Source organism: Cydia amplana, chromosome Z (assembly GCF_948474715.1).
Source record: "Cydia amplana chromosome Z, ilCydAmpl1.1, whole genome shotgun sequence".
Taxonomy (NCBI): Eukaryota; Metazoa; Arthropoda; class Insecta; order Lepidoptera; family Tortricidae; genus Cydia; species Cydia amplana.
The window spans coordinates 34,582,018-34,602,089 of NC_086096.1; the positions used below are offsets into that span (position 1 = coordinate 34,582,018).

The following is a 20,072-nucleotide window of genomic DNA, read 5'->3' on the forward strand; positions in this document are numbered from 1 at the left end:
GCGACACAGTTCACACTACTGCAGCTGTCTACGATCAAATAGTTATGTAAATTTATTTTCTTATGTTCAATAAAAATATTTAATCTTTAATCATTTGTACATTCACGCCTCATACATGAAAGAATGTGTCCCAAAATATGAAATGAAAATAGTTATTTTCGATACAAGTGCGAAAAAGAGGAAATTCGAAACGAGTGGCGATAAATTAAAACACGACCGAAGGTAGTGTTTTAAATCGACACGAGTTGAGAGAGTAAAATATTTTTCCAGTGCGTCACGTTCATACAATAAAAAAAAATACTCATACTAAAATGTGACGATCTGGAAAGGAAATCTTGGGACACATTTTTTCATGTATGAGGCGTGAATGTACAAATGATTCTGAGTAAAATGAGCCCAAAAAGTCAATATTTTGAAGACATGAATGAAATGTACTTTTTTTTTGGAAAACGCTCAAATACATTAATTTAATTTCCGTAGCTCGATTCCACCATGGCCTGCCTCATGATAGGCATCAGTTGTTCTCTATACAGCGGATGCTTATCGCCGTGGGTTATCTTAAGTATCTTCTCGGCGCTCTTGAAGTGTTCCAACGCTTTTGGTATCCACATCTTGTATAGAAGGATCTTACCGTACTTGAGGTGGAGGATGCCTAGGAGGGGGTGTCGCTCGCCGTAGTAAAATCTGTAAGGAAATGTGAAGATATGACCGATTTGATGTAGTATATAAAGTTGTGACGAATATTTTGCGTAACAACTTTTAGGTTTAAGCTCGATAAGCGTTAATGTTGTGAGTTGTGTTGTGAGCTGCAGAAATCCTAAAGTATTCATACTATCATTTAGATGTAAATTCGATTAATAATTACAAGACTCACAACTCAAAAAATTACGCTCGTCTGGCTTAACCACAAGTAGGACCAAAGAGAAGTATAGATAGAGGGTTATTGTCATAGTAAATTTTGTGGTCACAGTTACTGCCATCTATTGACACACGATTAAAACTGGATGTTATGTTTGTAATGTATGGCTGGGCCTTGGGCAACCCCACATCTGGCGTTTTTCGGGCGTCGGCGTCGGTCAGCGCTATGGAAAATGACGTTGCGTCGACGTTGCGTCGAGCAGCGGCCATAGAGTTGTAGACGCCGACGAGACGCCGACGCTCGAAAGAAGCTAGATGTGGGGTGGCCTTCGATCAACACGGGCTTCCGACACGTCGGAAGGGATAGGCCCAAGCGATATCTTGACATTCAAATCATTCTGCCATTTTTCGCGGGGGGGAACGTGCACACAGTCGCACTTCTCACACACATACAAAATCCAATCTGTAATGACGACACAAATACATAGAAAATGACACACGTCAAAGACAAATCTTGCAAACCCCGATCTCTTTTTGTGTACGGACGAGTCACAAGTGTGACAACACGCACACTAACACATTTACGTCGAAGAATTTTATTGTATTCTGAGAGATGAGAAGTCGGATTTGTCGCTCGACCGATCCGCAATTTGTACTGGGCGAGCAAAATCGATAAATCCAGCAATTACATGAGACTAAAATATAATAATTGTGTTTAAATGTAATTAAACGTATGACATGTAAAAAAAATATTAAATGTGAAATGTAACACCTTCTTTTTGTAAATTTGATGTCCTCGACCTCTTTTTATAACAAATAACCGAGCAATTAGGCATTTTTTCTGCTGCTGTGTTCACTCGCGCGTCTGGACTCGGTCTAGTTAAAAATCCGAGCGCAACTAGTTTTATTACCCGCGCTAGATCAGTTGATCTTGTACCTAGGCAGAGGGGAAATAGTGCGAATGCCGCATCCCTTCCGTGTTGATCGAAGGGGGTGGCCCATATAGGGTTGCCAGATGGTCGGGATTTGGCGGGATTCTCCCGATTTTTAGCATGTGTTCCCGATTCCCGACAAAGTGATAATTGTCCCGAAAAACAGCTTCACGTTATAAAACAATAATTTCAAGTTCCGAACTGCCGAGCGAGCGACCCGCGTCGAGCCCGTCAGCGCGCAAACGGTGCGCGCGTGGCGAGATTGGGCAGAGCAGCTGACGTAGTGCCAATAATGTAAAATATCGTTGATTTGGAATTGGAATGTTTTTTCTTTTCCCGACTTAGTCCCAAAATCCCGAAAAATTGATATTTTTTCCCGATAATAGCGCCTTTCGATCTGGCAACCCTAGGCCCTTAGGAGGCTATACGCATACCGGAAGCAGGGGAGCAGCAGTTCGGCGATGTCCTGCGCGCGCTCCCACAGGCGCACGAGCACTAGCGCGTCGAACGCGTGGTCGAGCGTCTGCGCGCGCAGCACGTTCAGCGGGTGCAGCGCGCCCTGCCGCGACAGGCAGTACTGGCATATGTCCACGTCTGGGCACGAGTCATGGGAAACAATGGCCAAGTGCGAGTCGGACTCGCGCACGGAGGGTTCCGCACCATCAACAAAAAATTGAGCAAAACAAGCAAAAAAACGGTCACCCATCCAAACACTGACCGCGCCCGACGTTGCTTAACTTCGGTCAAAAATCACGTTTGTTGTATGGGAGCCCCACTTAAATCTTTATTTTATTCTGTTTTTAGTATTTGTTGTTATAGCGGCAACGGAAGTACATCATCTGTGAAAATTTCAACTGTCTAGCTATCACGGTTCGTGAGATACAGCCTGGTGACAGACGGACGAACGGACGGACGGACGGACGGACAGCGGAGTCTTAGTAATAGGGTCCCGTTTTTACCCTTTGGGTATGGAACCCTAAAAAGTAAAGATGTTTGTCGTACAATCACTACACCTTATAAAACAAAGTCCCCCGCCGCCTCTGTCTGTTTGTATGTAATGTATGTATGTATGTTTCTGATAAACTCGAAAACTTCTGAACGGATTTTCATGCGGTTTTCACCTATTAATAGAGTGATTCTGTAACCCGTGCGAAGCCAGGGCGGGTGGCTAGTCCCTACTAATATTGTAATGCGAAAGTAGCCCAGTCTGTCCGTCTGTCTGTCACCTCTTCACGCTCTGTCACCAGGCTGTAACTCATGAACCGTGGTAGCTAGACAGTTGAAATTTTCACATAAATATGATGTATTTCTGTTGCCGCTATAAAAACGAATAGAAAAACAAAACAAAATAAATATTTAAGTGGGGCTCCCATACAACAAATGTGTTTTTTTTTGGTTGTGGTAATTTAGTCATTAACCAAAAAAACCTATTAGGAATGAGCAGTCAAGCGTGAGTGGGACTTAATGTACGGAACCCTTGGAACGCGAGTCCGACTCGCACTTGGCCGGTTTTTAGAAATAAACAAAAAATTGAGCAAAACTTACTAAACTAAACAAAAATTACTAAAATGTACCTAATATTTGACGTTTTTTATGTACCTATCTTGACATCCGCATCCGCATCCACGGATGTGAACCTTTAAAAAACCGCATCCGCGTCCGCGGATGTCAAAAAATCGGCATCCGCAACATCCCTGGTACGAATCTCTACGTGCGCGAGTCCGACTCGCACTTGGCCGGTTTTTATCAGTCACCATCATCGTCTAACGCAGACGATGCCGCAGGTAAAAGCTAGTATCACTACATAGTATAAAACAAAGTCGCTTCCCTGCCTGTCTGTCTGTTTAGATCTGATTGTGATGCGGTTTTTTTAATAGAGTGATTCAAGAGGAAGGTTTATGTATAATGTGTTAACCCGTGCGAAGCCGGGGCGGGTCGCTAGTATAAAATAAGATTTCGCAAAGGATACAAGCCACAGAAGCGTCCTTCATGACCTTTAGATGCTCTTCAGTTATGTCCATAGCCCGTTGGAAGTCCTCCACGTGCTTATCCGTATATTTGGTCCCGCATTCGTCACACCTTGAAAAAAGGATAAATAATTATACTATAAGTATAGTACATTGTAGGAGACACAGAACAAGTTAGAATGGCGATGCGAGCAGGGTACGTGTCGCCGCCGGTTTTGAGCAAACGCTCGCATCCTACTCGCCCGCGCTGTCCGAAAACGAAGTAAACATGCCTTTTTGCGCCACAATAACCTTCAGATTAAGAAGCCAGACATCAAATCTGTCTAAAGGAGGCGTATCCATTCACCACGCACACAAGTTTTTACTACCGTTCCGTCGAGTGTTAGTAAATATGGAGAGGAACGAGCGGCGACACCGGTTCCGATACTAACTGCGCGCGATAGCCATTCTAACCGCTTTAATAATGATCTGTGGTAGGAGAGGCCGGAAAACCGCTCAAAGATGGACGAGTGAGTTTGAGAGCCGACACGTTAGTGGAAGCCCTCAAATAATACAAGTCCATTTTTGGCGTTTCCGGCCGACGCATTACATAGTGCTTTTCACGACTACTTCCAGGAAATAAGAAAACATTTGCATAACTATAAGTAGGACTTTAATAGAAATTAATATTTATATTGGCGTGAGGACAAATGTTGAAAGAAAGCGATGTATTTTTGCCAGGAACATTTATATTTTCTTCACTAGAAGAACTCATTTTTATAGCGTAGGTATCTACGCTATACCCGTATGTATGGGTTTCTTGTATTTTTTAGTCAATAGTAGGTACATTTACGATTATTTCACAGTGTAAACCAACTTAGCTAAGCAGATCAAATGTACATACATATTAAGAAGGCCATTGGCACGCTGGTCTGATGACATAATAAAAATAGCTGGGGCCAACTGGATCTGGGAGGCCCAAGACCGAAAAAAAATGGAAGAATCTGGAAGAGGCCTATACCTCTTAGGAGGGTTCTGGAGTAATTTACGATATAGATAAATTAAGTTAAAGATTACGTTTTTGTTACCCAGACATAAAAAAGGCTTTGTATTTTATTTATTTCATTATGTAGATAAGTTATTGGTTGTCCTCATTTTATATTTTTTTGGGAATACGTTCTATTTTTCATTTTTAAATCCCGCTAAAGCGCTTCGGCAACTTTCACCGTAAGTTTATGTAGGTATGCAACTGAAACAAATATCTAAATATTCTAAATACAATGTCAACTTACCTTATAACATCAGGCAACTCTTCCACCCTATTTTCGCCGTTCACAGTATCCCCGGTACTGTCCCCGTTCACAGTATCCCCGTTACTGTCCCCGTTCACACTGACCCCGTTTACGTGTTTACTGTCAGCCTTTCTCACTAAAGGGCAGTTCTTCCACGGAATGTTGACTGTGTTCTTGCAGTCTACGTTGAGGCATTTTGCCGCGTGCACCGTACGAACTTGGGTTTCGTCTAGAAGAAAAATTTACAGCTAGTTTATAATTTTAGTAGGTAGTGATAATGATAAACCATTTTTAATATCCCGGCAGTCTCAAAATTTAGATATCGTAATATTTGAAAAAAAAAATACACTTTAACCTTTAAACTAGCAATTCTTGTATATTTATGTATTTATATGTATACTAGCTGTTGCCCGCGACTTCGTACGCGTGGATTTGTATATTGGTGGTTATATATTCTATATTAGCTTAGAACATTATGCAGAAAACGACAGCAGTAGGGACTGCAGTTAATCATTTGTTAATTATTATACACAACCTGGCTACGAAGTTTCAAGCCCCTAACTGAATAAAATTGTTCTCGATATAATCCCTCTCAACCCCCAGCATATTTTCAAGTCCACTATTTAGTAAAACCTACTACCTAACTACCTATTTACGAAGTTTGAAGTTCCTAGCTTTAAATAAAATTTGAACTCTCTACCAACTTTCAACCCCTTCTTAAACCTTTTAGGGGATGAATTTTTAAAAAAGCTGAAATTACTTATTATGTATTATAATCAGGGGTCGGACAAAAAGTGCGGATGACGTCAAACCACTTATAGGATGATTTCAAATAGTATTTTTGATTTTCATAAACAATTATCACTTATCATTTATCAACTCTTTATTAAACGATATCGCCACTTGAAATGAGTAAGTACGTTTTTGACTGACACATTGTCAATCAGATGAACAATAAATTGACATCGTTATTGTTTAGCTATTGTATCTTCACGATTATATTTAGCTAAAATTTATATTTACTAATGTATAAGAAAACGCTCTAAAATGTCATCTGTACTCGAATATTGTGGCCGGCATTCACTACATCACCCTACCACCTGTATTATTAATTCCATGGATTTATTTACGATTATTTTGTTACTTCATTAATACTACTTTGTTACTACATGTCACACGGAAGTTTAAATACAAACTCAAACATCATCCTGTGTGCAAGACTACGTCATTTTTACGTCATCGGCACTTTTTGTCCGACCCCTGATTATAATAATATGCCTTTATACAACGATTCAAGCCCCGCACTCAAAAAAATGTTTGACCTCCATACAAATTTTCAACCCCTTTTTTACCAACTTGAGGGAAGAATTTTCAAAAATGCCGAAATTACTTTTCTTGTATTCTAATAATATGTCTTTATACAAAGATTCAAGTCCCGCACACAAAAATGTTTGATCTCCATACAAACTTTCAACCCCTATTTAACCCTTTTAAGGGATGAATTTTTAAAAACGCTAAAATCAGTTTTCTTGTATTCTTATAATAGGCTGAAATTACTTTTCTTGTCTTTTAATAATATCCCCAAATACAAAGATTTAAGTCCCGCGCTCGAAAAAATGTTTGATATCCATACAAACTTTCAACCCCTTTTTCACCACCTTGGGGGATGAATTTTCAAAAACGCTGAAATTACTTTTCTTGTATTCTAATAATATGCCTTTATACAAAGATTCAAGTCCCGCACTGAAAAAAAATGTTTGATCTCCATACAAACTTTCAACACTCAAAAAATATTCGATGTGCATACAAACTTTCAACCCCTTTTTCACCACCTTGAGGGATGAATTTTCGAAAACGCTGAAATTAGTTTTCTTCTCTTTTATTATAATACCTTTTTACGAAGTGTCAAGTTCCTAGCTTACAATAAAATTTGAACCCCAAGACAAACTTTCATCCCCTTTTTAACCCCCTTAGGGGTTGAATTTCCAAAAAACGTCCCATAGCTTTTTTTTGTAATCGGCTATTATGCCTTTCTAAGAAGTTTCAAAGCATTTGTAATGGATTCAAACTTTCAACCCCTTTTTATCCCTTTTAGGGGATGAATTTTCAAAAACGCTGAAATGACTTTTCTTGTATTCTAATAATATCTCCATATACAAAGTTTCAAGTCCCGCAATCAAAAAAATTTTTCTTCTCCATACAAACTTTCAACCCCTTTTTCACCACCTTAGGGGATGAATTTTCAAAGACGCTGAAATTAGTTTTCTTGTTTTTTAATATTATACCTTTTGATAAAGTTTCTAATTCCTAGTTCAAAATAAACTTGAACCCCATACAAACTTTCATGCCCTTTTTAACCCCCTTAGGGGTAGAATTTCTCAAAATCGCTTCTTAGCTCTTATACATTTTATAAATGCAACCTCGTGTCCAAATTTCAACTTTCTAGCATTTGTAGTTTCGGCTCTGCGTTGATGAGTCAGTCAGTCAGTCAATCAGTCAGGACAGGTGCATTTATATATATAGAATAGATAGATAGATAGCTGTTGCCCGCGAGTTCGTACGCGTGGATTTGTATATTGGTGGTTATATATTCTACATTAGCTTAGAACATTATGCAGCAAAATATTGCAGTAGGACGGTTAATCATTTGTTAATTATTAATATTATACAACGCATGAGATTTGTCTTTCACAACCTACGAAGTTTCTAGCCCCTAACTAAATAAAATTGTTCTCTACATAATCCCTCTCAACCCCCTTAGAAGATTTTCATGTCCTCTATTTAATAAGACCTACTACCTAACTACCTATTTACGAAGTTGATAGTAAATAAAATTTGAACCCTATAATAAACTTTCAACCCCTTTTTAACCATTTTAGGGGATGAATTTTTAAAAACGCTGAAATTACTTTTCTTGTATTCTAATAATATGCCTCTGTACAAAGATTCAAGCCCGTTCTCACAAAAATGTTTGAACTCCATACAAACTTTCAACCCCTTTTTCACCACCTTGAGATATAAATTTTCAAAAACGCTGAATTTTTTTTTTCGTTTTAAAATAATACCTTTTTATGAAGTTTCAAGTTCCTAGCTTAAAATAAAATTTGTACCCTGTACAAATTTTCAACCCCTTTTTAAACCTGTTAGGGGATGAATTTTACAAAACGCTGAAATTACTTGTATTATCTTCTAATAATATCCCCAAATACAAAGATTCAAGTTCCGCGCTCTAAAAAATTTTTGATATCCATACAAACTTTCAACCCCTTTTTCGTCACCTTAGGGGATGAATTTTCAAAAACACTGAAATTAGTTTTCTTGTGTTTAAATTTAATATCTTTTTGCAAATTTTCAAGTTCCTACCTTAAAATAAAATTTGCACCCCAAGACGAACTTTCATCCCCTTTTTAAATCCCTTAGGGGTTTGAACTTCCAAAAACGTTGCAATTACTTTATTTTGTAATCGGCTATTATGCCTTTCTAAGAAGTTTCAAAGCATTTGTTATGGATTCAAACTTTTAACCCCTTTTTAACCCTGTTAGGGGATGAATTTTACAAAACGCTGAAATTACTTTTCCTGTCTTTTAATAATATCCCCAAATACAAAGATTCAAGTCCCGCGTTCGAAAAAATGTTTGATATCCATACAAACTTTCACCCCCTTTTTTACCACTTTACGGGATGAATTTTCAAAAACGCAGAAATTAGTTTTCTTATATTTTAATAATATATCTTTTTACGAACTTTCAAGTACCTAGCTTAAAATAAAATTTGAACCACATACAAACTTTCAAACTCTTTTTAACCCTGTTAGGGGATGAATTTTACAAAACGCTGAAATTACTTTTCTTGTCTTTTAATAATATCCCCAAATACAAAGATTCAAGTCCCCGCGCTCGAAAAAATGTTTGATATCCATACAAACTTTCAACCCTTTTTTCACCACCTTAGGGGATGAACTTTCAAAAACGCTGAAATTAGTTTTCTTGCATTTTAATAATATATCTTTTTACGAACTTTCAAGTACCTAGCTTAAAATAAAATTTGAACCACATACAAACTTTCAACCTCTTTTTAACCCTGTTAGGGGATGAATTTTACAAAACGCTGAAATTACTTTTCCTGTCTTTTAATAATATCCCCAAATACAAAGATTCCAGTCCCGCGCTCGAAAAAATGTTTGATATCCATACAAACTTTCAACCCTTTTTTCACCACCTTAAGGGATGAATTTTCAAAAACGCTGAAATTAGTTTTCTTGTATTTTAATAATATATCTTTTTACGAACTTTTAAGTACCTAGCTTAAAATAAAATTTGAACCACATACAAACTTTCAACCTCTTTTTAACCCTGTTAGGGGATGAATTTTACAAAAGGCTGAAATTACTTTTCTTGTCTTTTAATAATATCCCCAAATACAAAGATTCAAGTCCCGCGCTCGAAAAAATGTTTGATATCCATACAAACTTTCAACCCTTTTTTCACCACCTTCAAAAACAAAAAAAATTAATTCAAAATGAATTTTCAAAAACGCTGAAATTAGTTTTCTTGTATTTAAATTTAATATCTATTTGCAAAGTTTCAAGTTCCTAGCTTAAAATGAAATTTGCACCCCAAGACGAACTTTCATCCCCTTTTTAACCCCCTTAGGGGTTGGATTTCCAAAAACGTCGCAATTACTTTATTTTGTAATCGGCTATTATGCCTTTCTAAGAAGTTTCAAAGCATTTGTAATGGATTCAATCTTTCAACCCCTTTTTAACCCTGTTAGGGGATGAATTTTCAAAAACGCTGAAATTACTTTTCTTGTCTTATAATAATATCCCCATATACAAAGTTTCAAGTCCCACACTCACAAAAATATTTGATCTCCATACAAACTTTCAACCCCTTTTTCACCACCTTGGGGGATGAATTTTCAAAAACGCTGAAATTAGTTTTCTTGTTTTTTAATATAATACATTTTTACAAAGTTATAAATTCCTAGCTTAAAATAAAACTTGTACCCCATACAACCTTTCATCCCCTTTTTAACCCCCTTAGGGGTTGAATTTTTCAAAATCGCTTCTTATCTCTTGTACACTTTATAAATGCAACCTAGTGTGCAAATTTCAACTTTCTAGCTTTTGTAGTTTCGGCTCTGCGTTGATGAATCAGTCAGTCAGTCAGTCAGTCAGTCAGTCAGTCAGGACACTTGCATTTATATATATAGATATATTTCGGGGATCTCGGAAACGGCTCTAACGATTTCGATGAAATTTGCTAGGTGGGGGTTTTCGGGGGCGAAAAATCGATCTAGCTTGGTCTTATCTCTAGGAAAACGCGCATTTTCGAGTTATTACATGTTTTCCGAGCTTTGCTCGGTCTCCCGATATTGAAGTAATAAAGTGTCACCAACGCCATGTCGTAAATTGCACGTAAACAACCCGTAAACATATCAAGTCTTGGCGCTGTGGGGCACGAAATGTCTAGACTTTATTTGTAATAAAATTTTCGATAAATTTCCGGGAACTTTTGTAATTACCTATCTGGAAACTTTCCACAACTGAACATAACCAGTCTTATGAGGCATCTCAAACAAAACAAAAGTAAATAGGTAAGTGCATACTTTTGCCGCGAGGCGACCGTGCTGTCCCCATACAGGGTCTATATTCCATGTAAATGTAATATATTGGCAATAAAGATGTTTGATCGCATGAAGACGCGCAGTTTAAAAATGGTTTATCTCTACACATTATTTAAGCTGCCTTTCCACAGAGACGGAGATGAGAAGGGACGTGCGGGAATCAAGCAATAGCATTGGTTGTAAACCATCAGCCACAGGGGTTGGTCTGTGAATCCAGCGGAGCGGAAAAGAGATGTCTTAAGAGACATATCCGCTCCGCTCCGCCTGTGGAAAGGCAGCTTGAAGGCAAGGTCACGTTGAAAGCTATGCTACAAGTACAGCAGTGGCACAAACAAGGCGTTTTACATGCTAACTTCGACGCCCTAAACTGAATATTGATCTAGATAATACAGGGTGGATTTTCTTTTTGGGTCAGTGAGGGCAGCTACCAGATCCCATGCTGCTACGAGAAAACGGTTTTAGAAGACCGGTTTTCCCTCGATTTGAATTAATGAAGATTGGCTTTTACAGATTTTGGAAATTTGTTAACCCATGCGTAGCCGGGGCGGGTCGCTAGTATAAAATAAAAATGTACTATATTCAATTTCAATAGAATTAAAAGTACTTCATTTGAAAATATTTGAAAGGAAATATAAAATAAGCAAACAACAACATGCTGCTCTCTAAGTACTTCTCAGAGGAAAATGGCGAACTTCTGAACGATCGTAACCCTTTCACAGTCAAAGAATTTAATTTCCTACAGTAGGCAGTAGTAAAGGCAGTTAGGTCTCTAGCGTCTTTCATATTGATTGTCACTGTACACTTGTATAGTCGCCATCAGATATATCGGACCGGCCAAGGTGTTCACAATATCTGAACACGCACTCTAACGCCTTGACAGTAGTAGAGGCGTGCTCAGATATTTGTGAGCGCCTTAGCCGCTCCGATATATCTGATAGCGACTGTACCGTACAGTACAGTGAGCAGCAGAAGTTGCTAAGCGGGCGGGGTGTTCAAAAGGATATTGACGCGACTTTAATAACTTTATTTTCTTTTAATAACTTTATTTTCTTTTCCTTTTGTAAGAATTTGATATGTTTCCTGAAAGAGCTACGAATTTGTATGATTCCATGTACATATGTATATTTTCTAAATCAAATTTCTATTACACATTATGTGTATAATTGCATGAATTCTATATGGTAATTTAAATTGTATTTTTTTTCCTTATTTTCTCGTAATGCATGTTAATTATAAGATGTAATTATTTTTGAAAAGATGTGTCCCGCCGAGTTTGTTGCCGGTCCCATATTGGGATACCCTCCTCCAATTGAGGGGGGATTTAAATCTTCTCGGGGCAGAGGTGTAGGGTTGGAGCCGGTCTACCTAGCTTTATTTGACGTTCATAAGCGCATTGTAATTATGCCTACTTGAATAAACTATCTTTTAAGATAAGAATCTTATCTTATTGTTAAGAGAATAAGAGCGTGTCAAGGTAATTTTGAACACCTCGCCCGCTTAGCAACTTCTGCTGCTGACTGTACGTATATAGATCAGTGAGCGTAACATATAGCACATAGAAAGCTATTTACCCAAGCACTTCTCACACTGGCATAGGAAGTAATAGTTCTCCAGTAGATCCGTTTGTCGCTCGTACGGTGTGTACATTAGGTCGATGTAGGAAATGCGGATCTGAAAACAAAAGGTTAGGTTGATAATTATCATAGGTAAATTAACAAAATACCAGGTGTGGTCTATACCTCGTTCTTTTATAGTTCTTTTAGCATTAGAAAAAGGGTAAACAAACTTGACGTGTCTTTTTTCTTGGAAAAACACCTTTGAAATGCGCCTATCCCTCCCTATAGTTCGTTTTTTTAGCATTAGACAGAAGGTAAGCGATGTCTTTTAATTAAAAACGCTTTTTAAAAATCAGTAACTTATACTTGTTTATGAAAACAGAAGAATATAAATGATCGTATTAGATTCATAATTGTTACATATTTTTAGTAGTACTATTATTTATTCTGTGGTCGGGGGTTAAAAATGGTATCAGTGCACTGTTTATCTAAAGCTTATAACTTGTAATACAAGTGGAAGTCCCTTTTTGACAGCTTTTTTAGGGTTCCGTACCCAAAGGGTAAAAACGGGACCCTATTACTAAGACTCCGCTGTCCGTCCGTCCGTCCGTCTGTCACCAGGCTGTATCTCACGAACCGTGATAGCTAGACAGTTGAAATTTTCACAGATGATGTATTTCTGTTGCCGCTATAACAACAAATACTAAAAACAGAATAAAATAAAGATTTAAGCGGGGCTCCCATACAACAAACGTGATTTTTGACCGAAGTTAAGCAACGTCGGGCGGGGTCAGTACTTGGATGGGTGACCGTTTTTTTGCTTGTTTTGCTCTATTTTTTGTTGATGGTGCGGAACCCTCCGTGCGCGAGTCCAACTCGCACTTGGCCAGTTTTATATTTTTTTGTTTTATTTTGAAAAAATGAAAAATTTCGTATTTTTTATTTATCAAGCGCGGGTTAAGCGTATTCGTTTAATTTTTGTTTGTAGCTTTATGTAGTTATTAATTTTTTGTTTATATTACATGTACTATACCTATATTTTAATAAATATTTTTGCCATACATTTATTCAGTTTTAAGCTCTGCTCGCGAGGTCTACAGCTCACAGAGCCACTAGTATTATAAGTATTACCTGGTCCCAGTCCAGACATGGTAGGTCGGTGAGCGCCCGCAGGTTAATCGTCTTGCCGTCGAAAGTGGCCACCGCGTTGGGGTTGCAACTGTGGTCGACTATAGACGACGCCAGATACACGCCCGTGCCTATCGAGTTCATGTCCGTGTCCAGGATCGTGAAGCTGTTTATGATCATCTGTGGACAATATTTACTGAATCACATTTTGACACTGCCTTTACTGTTCTGAGCTATCTTCTTGCCCTGGGCTCCACGGAAAACCAGCGCTATAGCATATATATTATGTTAGAGCATATGCTGAGTGGTGTCCATTTGTAGCCTCTATAGCAGCATCAATACTACGATTATTATTGCATGTTAGTTTAAGCTACTAATAGTTTTAACTGTTTAGTGTATAAGATCTTCTTTCTTAAATTTATATGTGTGGTGCTGTATGTAGATGGTTTTTGCAATAAACGTTTTTCTATTCTATTCTATTATTATTTATACACGGTTAACCGTTTCGGTGCGGATGACACGCCAGGCGTGTCATCTATGTTTTAACTTGTGGCGTATGACACGATAGGCGTGCCATCATATTCTATGGCGTAAGGCGCGCCCGCAATAATTTTTCGCCGCCACAGCCAAGTTTTTCGAAAATGGAACACGCAACGAAACGGTTAAACTCCGTTAACTTCGAGGTATAGATAAGTACATTTAGATTTAGAAATTGAATTGACAGGCAGTGACAAAATAGGAGGTAGAAAAACTTCTAATTTCGAAAGTTATGTAATAGACAGCGTAACTCACTCTTCCGTATATGCCCATAAGTTCGACGGTGTTAGGAAGGGATATGTCCTTCAGGAACTCGAACAGCACAACGCATAGTGACGAAAAGTGCTCCATCCGTTTCTTATCGGCTTTCAGGTCGGAATAATCTGGAACAGAACATATCTTTTCACATCACCTTTTCGAGAAAGGGCTTTTTTGCCTTTTTAGCCTGCTGAGAGGGATCAAAGTGTCACTTTTCTGTTCTAGGACACGAAATATTTTTTTTTGCGAAAATAAAAATGACGATGAAGATGAAAATTATTTCCTCGTAGGTCATGTGAAAAGCAGTATGTGTCACATAGTAGTAAAATTATTTCTACCTTGGACGATAACGTGGTTAGGATTCTACATATTTTAGAGTCCTTCGCTTCGTTCAGGATTCAATCTACGCCCTCGCCGTAAATACGTACTTTTGCTCCCTAGTGTTGTGACACAATCTAGTTTATATAGGTCTACCGTAATGGTCAGCTACGAATTGGTTGAAGGCTATGCGTTGTAGTGTAGGGCAGTATCAAACGGAACCGCTTTACATGAGACTTACGCGACATCAGGTCCTTCCACATCCTGAAGCCAGTGGCGGAATAGAAAGACCTATAAGAATGGCCGTCGCCCCTGGCGAGCCGGTTAATGATCTTCGCCAGCATCCGAGCCGCATCGGGGACCACTTTAGGCGCCACTCTCTTCAGATTCGCGCATTCCCACTGGAAATATACAGATCGAAATCAGAAAATGCACGAATCTGTTGAGCCAATTTTGATAAATGGGGTGTGAATAGATTTCTTTTTGAAGTGAAAACTTCTTTAGCGGCCCTGTGCACTTTTTGTGATGGGGAAAAAATGTTAAACTCGTAACAGGTGTCATGTGACCGTAAGACGTAAGACGAACACGTGACCTGATCGAAGAACTGTTACTTCAATGTCATTGAGTTTTTCTTTATTGATTTAAATGCCATATAGTGAGTTTCGCTCTAACTGGTATTAATATCCCATCAAAAACATTACATGTAAAAAGGTGCAAGTCTCGCAACGCTTTTATTACAAAAAAGTTTTGAGATGTAATGTGAAACCAAGTCGGTTATTTTAATCAGTGCCAGGGGGTGTTAAAACCGTATCAATGAGATATCTTTAATTTGTAATACGTATAATGACTTGGCCATCGCACGGCTGCATAATGACAAAAGGATCATCGTCATCTATTAAAAAAAATTCTAATTGAACATAACGCTAGCGCTAATTGCAGTTTGAGCATTACACATATTTACGAGTACGGTACGAGTAAAGCATTATGTGCGATTGCCAAGTCATTATATGTATTACAAATTAAAGATATCTTATTGATACGGTTTTAACACCCCTGGCACTGATTAAAATAACCGACTTGGTTTCACATTACATCTCAAAACTTTTTTGTAGTAAAAGCGTTGCGAGACTTGCACCTTTTTACATGTAATGTTTTTGATGGGATCTCATCTCTTTTTGTAGGCAGTCCTTCTTTTCGGGTACTCATACCCATACTATGTATACACATATCATAACTAAACATGTCTTCATTCATACTCACATCGTACATCGTAGTGTACCTTTACTTTACCTACTATTTGTAGGAACTGCAACAGTAACTTTGTAATATCATATATTTATATGGGATTACAAACTTACTTATGCAGTTCTTAGATCTTTAAAACGTGACTGATATTGCAATATTTTTAGGTTTTCTCTTTATGTGGCCATTAAACCCTAACTCTGTACCAAATTTCAGCTCTCTGACTTTATGGGAAGTACTAGTTCCATTCTGATGATCATGAGTGAGTGAGTGAGTGTCATAAATGCGAAACTTTGCTTTCGCTTAACTTCGGAACTAAATGACCTACAGCCTTGAAATTTTGGATTTTAAGTATGTGATTATAGCTTACTGGATGTCGAAAATTTCTGCGTTCTGGTCTTATCCAGAGGTTCTCAAATAGGGGCCTGAAAATGCGGCGAAATGGTTCCAGTAAAGGATGGTACGGCAGTGTTTGCTTCGCGCTCGACTTGGCGGGGGCACTGCCGTGCCCCCAGATAACTCGAGTACTAACAATGATATGCTTAGGGGTTTCAAGTAATGCGACGAAATAACGCTAGATGGCGTTAACCTCAATTATACATAGTGCTGCAGACATTTTGCAATAGTGATTGAGTTTTCACTTCTGCCGGCACTCCCTGAGTGCAACCCGTTGTTTTTTTGGGACCTAGGTGACGAAAGCTACATTTTTAACAGATTGCCAATAACTTAAAAAAAAAATGATCGGCATGCCAATTCAGCCGTGAGTTCATGGTCTTCATCAGCAGATAAATTTCACCAAATGTCGCTTTTAAAGAATGTATTTTTAGGTGAAGTTTCATAAATTAGCATTCAAAACCCAATATTTGAAGAGTTTTCTCCTTACAAAATAATGGTCAGGAGACCAGAATCTGCTACATATACATTTTTTTTACATATAGGTACATAATTATGAACCAGATTTTACTGAAATTTGTTCTAATGATCGGAATTTGACTCCATACTTATCAGTGGAAATTCAATTTCTCCGAAACTTAACTTAATTTTCGCTTAACATTGGGATCTAATCCGTAGCTCAGTTCTCTATCATTGGCCCTACTATATTTAATTTGGCAGCATAATAATAGTCCAATGACGTAAACTCATAGTCATAACTCATAACAGTCATAACATTCAAAAACAATATTCATTTAATATTACCACGTCGTATCGCGCGCGGTACGTTATCCGTTCAAGACTCCTTATTCACCACTACAAGTATCCAATCCATTATAAGTTTGAACCCTGGTCACGTATACTCTGTTCGAGATATAGTATCAAGTTACACTACGGTACAGACAAAATGTAGAGTGAATGGACAGATTATTACTCAACCAGGTAGTCATGGCTCAGTGCCATTTCCTTGCCCCCGGCTATTTTTATGTTGCACTGATCTGGTTTTATATTGGTTGAACTCGATACAAGTTCCGACTGATACCTGGGCAGCAAAGTTCTTTAGAGAGATATGGATATGTATTAAAATTGTAAAAACCGAAAACTTGGGTATTTTTATTTGATGTTTAGTACACTATACTTTTTTTCATAATTGAGTAAATTTCTGTTATTACTACTCAGAATTACGACCATATTTTTAAAGGGTCGGTATCGCGCTTGTGTTTAGGTTGTAGGTTTCAGTGTGAAAATCATGTTTTGACCGAAGGTTCCGGTTTGGCCGAAACTAGAGCCAAACCGAACCTTGGGTTTTGGTTACGGCATAATATCCGGTTTCGGCCGGACGCTAGGTCACACGACTATTGACTGGCGTGACCGTTTACCGTCATTCTGTAGGTACATTACGCTCATTTGCCTCCGTCATGGTAGGTATGAAAAATATATTTCGTCAAGATCTAAGGAAGACATGATTAATCAATGTGTGTAAAGTGGCCAGAGATAATCGGCCCTTATTGTAACGCGATAAGGTTCACTAATGGTTACTTAGGTAGCTGTTAGTACAGAAAGGCCTATGTCACGATCGCGGCCGGATTCCCGCCATACCTTGTGGTCATTCCACGCATCCCTCTGGCACGCTCGCCCACAGTAGTGCACGAACTGGCATCCCGAGCATTTGAGCACCTTGCCCCTGAAACGAGACGTTCTGTCACAAGGGTAGTGTGTCACAACCGTGTTCTGTCAATGCCAGGGGCGAAAAACACGAAATGACAATTGATTAAAGACCGGCCCATTATACTGTTGCGTAATTTAAGTATGCTAGTCTTTCAACAGATATAAAAATGTTAGGAAGTCGATTTTTGGTCTGACATAGGTAATCATGAAATATCATAAGTCATAACAAAAAAATTATTCCTTAGCATTTTTGTAAAAGCAGATTTTATTTTTATTGTCGATTTTTTTGTTCCATGACTAGTTGCGAATCTAGGAGGGAACTGTCCTGATTGTACTGGTTGCTGGCTAATAATGGGCATTTGTGAATGAGAATGTATCACAACCATTTTTTTTTAATGCTATGGAGAGAAACACTGGTAAAAAACTGAACCTGTAAAATAATGTTAAGACAAACTCATAGGATTGGAAGAGAAAACATTTTCTTAATTCAGTGAAAACTTAATACAGAAGAAATGTTACAAGACTGTAGAATGAATGTCATCTCAACAATTGCTCTTTCATTGCATTGCTTTTAAATTATTAGGAAAGTTAGACATTTACTCTTTGAATACCAAAGAAAACTATCCTATAGAGGATGAAAAATGTAAAGTAATCAAATAATGGCCAACAAATCAAATTTTAATTTGTGTATACCTAGGGTTAGTGAATAGTTCAGGCTGTATACCTGTTTTTAAATTTATGTTTATTGATAATACAGCTTCATTCTATTTATTAAAGAGGTAGTTTATGGTGAAGATATTTTAACTTCCTTTCATAAATCAACAAGTAAATAATAAATAGATGTCATAGTACAAGTGGTTAGGTATATTACAATCAGTAAGAAAATTGATGGTAACCATATTTTTAAAAGAAAAAGTATTATTAATTTAATTGTTACAAGTAAAAAATAAGTTATAGAAAATTGCAAAACACAATTTCAATGCAATTTTAAAACTTTTTACGCACCAATAATATTTATGCTGTCATCAACTTCAGGAATCATCACATGTAACATAACAGAAAGTATTACCCTACTTTGGTGGCCTTCACATGAAAATTTCTAACTACCATCCAGTGACCAAAGCAATTGTAATTCCATATTAATTTTATTGGTTATAAGTATGTACTGAAAAAGAGGTATAGTTCGGAGATTCTGTGTTAAATCATCTCTAAACGAACAATTTTATGAATAAAGTCAAATGGAATAAAACATAATAATTAGAGAAAGAGAAAAAAACTAGGTAGTGGTACATAATTCAGAATTAAAGTACCCTCAAATTGTATTAAAATTCATACTTGAATAGCATGACAATGTTTTCTTATTATTTCAATATCTATACCTACAAAGTAGCAAATAAATTTGTGATGTTAACAAAAAACAAGTTTTTTTTTTGTACACTGAAGTTCAATACAACTTATGCTACACTTAACTGTACTGTACCAGTGATATAAACTCAAACAATAGTTAATTTTTGCTAGATCAACTGCAAAACCAAATATACTTATATGTAATTCGAGTTCCACTGTTAAACAAGTAAACCTAATTATTAAATACATATTAATAAATGTACTTACTTTTCCAAGCAGTTATCACAGCGAATACCCTTTTCTTTAGACATCAACACGAAGGCGAACGGCTGTTCAGTTAAAAGAAGATCACCCGCCTTAATGTTAGAGTCTGTATTCCTAAATTTATTCTTCATATTGTAAACTTATTAGATTTGCTTAATATTTAAATTTGCTAGACGACAGCGTAAGACGACGAAAGTGAATGTTGAAGGAATGTTACGTTATATTTCAGCGCACCGTACTAAAGCCGAAAATATTAGCTCGCGACTACCTGCTTCTCAAATATAGTTCAGTCGTACATCGGTTACATTATTTTTAGTGTGGATACGACCGCTGCCGGCGCGAGAAACATCAAAGCGAAAAACAAACAAAAACCGTCCTATTAATAGATTACATAGACACAATTATCTCGCACGTACATTCAGCGATATTTATTTATAAGCAACAGTTCGGGTATCACAGGCATGGTGAAGTGACAGTCTGACAGTGACATATGTCAAGCAATGGTCATTATCTGTCGCCATTCGCCATTCTGTAGGTAACTTTACTATCGATTATAAAACGAGTAATCGATACTTCGCGGAGCAATTACAAATTATTTTACTTTTATTTTGGTTAAAACAGGTTTTATAACAAAAACAAAGAATAGAAGATATTAATTAGATTAAT

General features: G+C 37.4%; 1 protein-coding gene across 1 annotated transcript; it reads right to left on the reverse strand.

Moving 5' to 3' along the window:
* Nucleotides 1-463: 463 nt before the first annotated feature.
* On the reverse strand, nucleotides 464-19,844 carry LOC134661215 (histone-lysine N-methyltransferase SMYD3). The gene is made up of 10 exons (XM_063517184.1): nucleotides 19,410-19,844; nucleotides 17,727-17,811; nucleotides 14,695-14,854; nucleotides 14,133-14,260; nucleotides 13,344-13,520; nucleotides 12,228-12,327; nucleotides 5,029-5,257; nucleotides 3,760-3,869; nucleotides 2,225-2,384; nucleotides 464-684 (listed from the first exon to the last, which is right to left on the reverse strand). Exons 1-10 carry the CDS (start codon nucleotides 19,535-19,537, stop codon nucleotides 468-470), a joined length of 1,494 nt encoding a protein of 497 aa, XP_063373254.1. The 5' UTR covers nucleotides 19,538-19,844; the 3' UTR covers nucleotides 464-467.
* Between the last annotated feature and the right edge of the window lie 228 nt (nucleotides 19,845-20,072).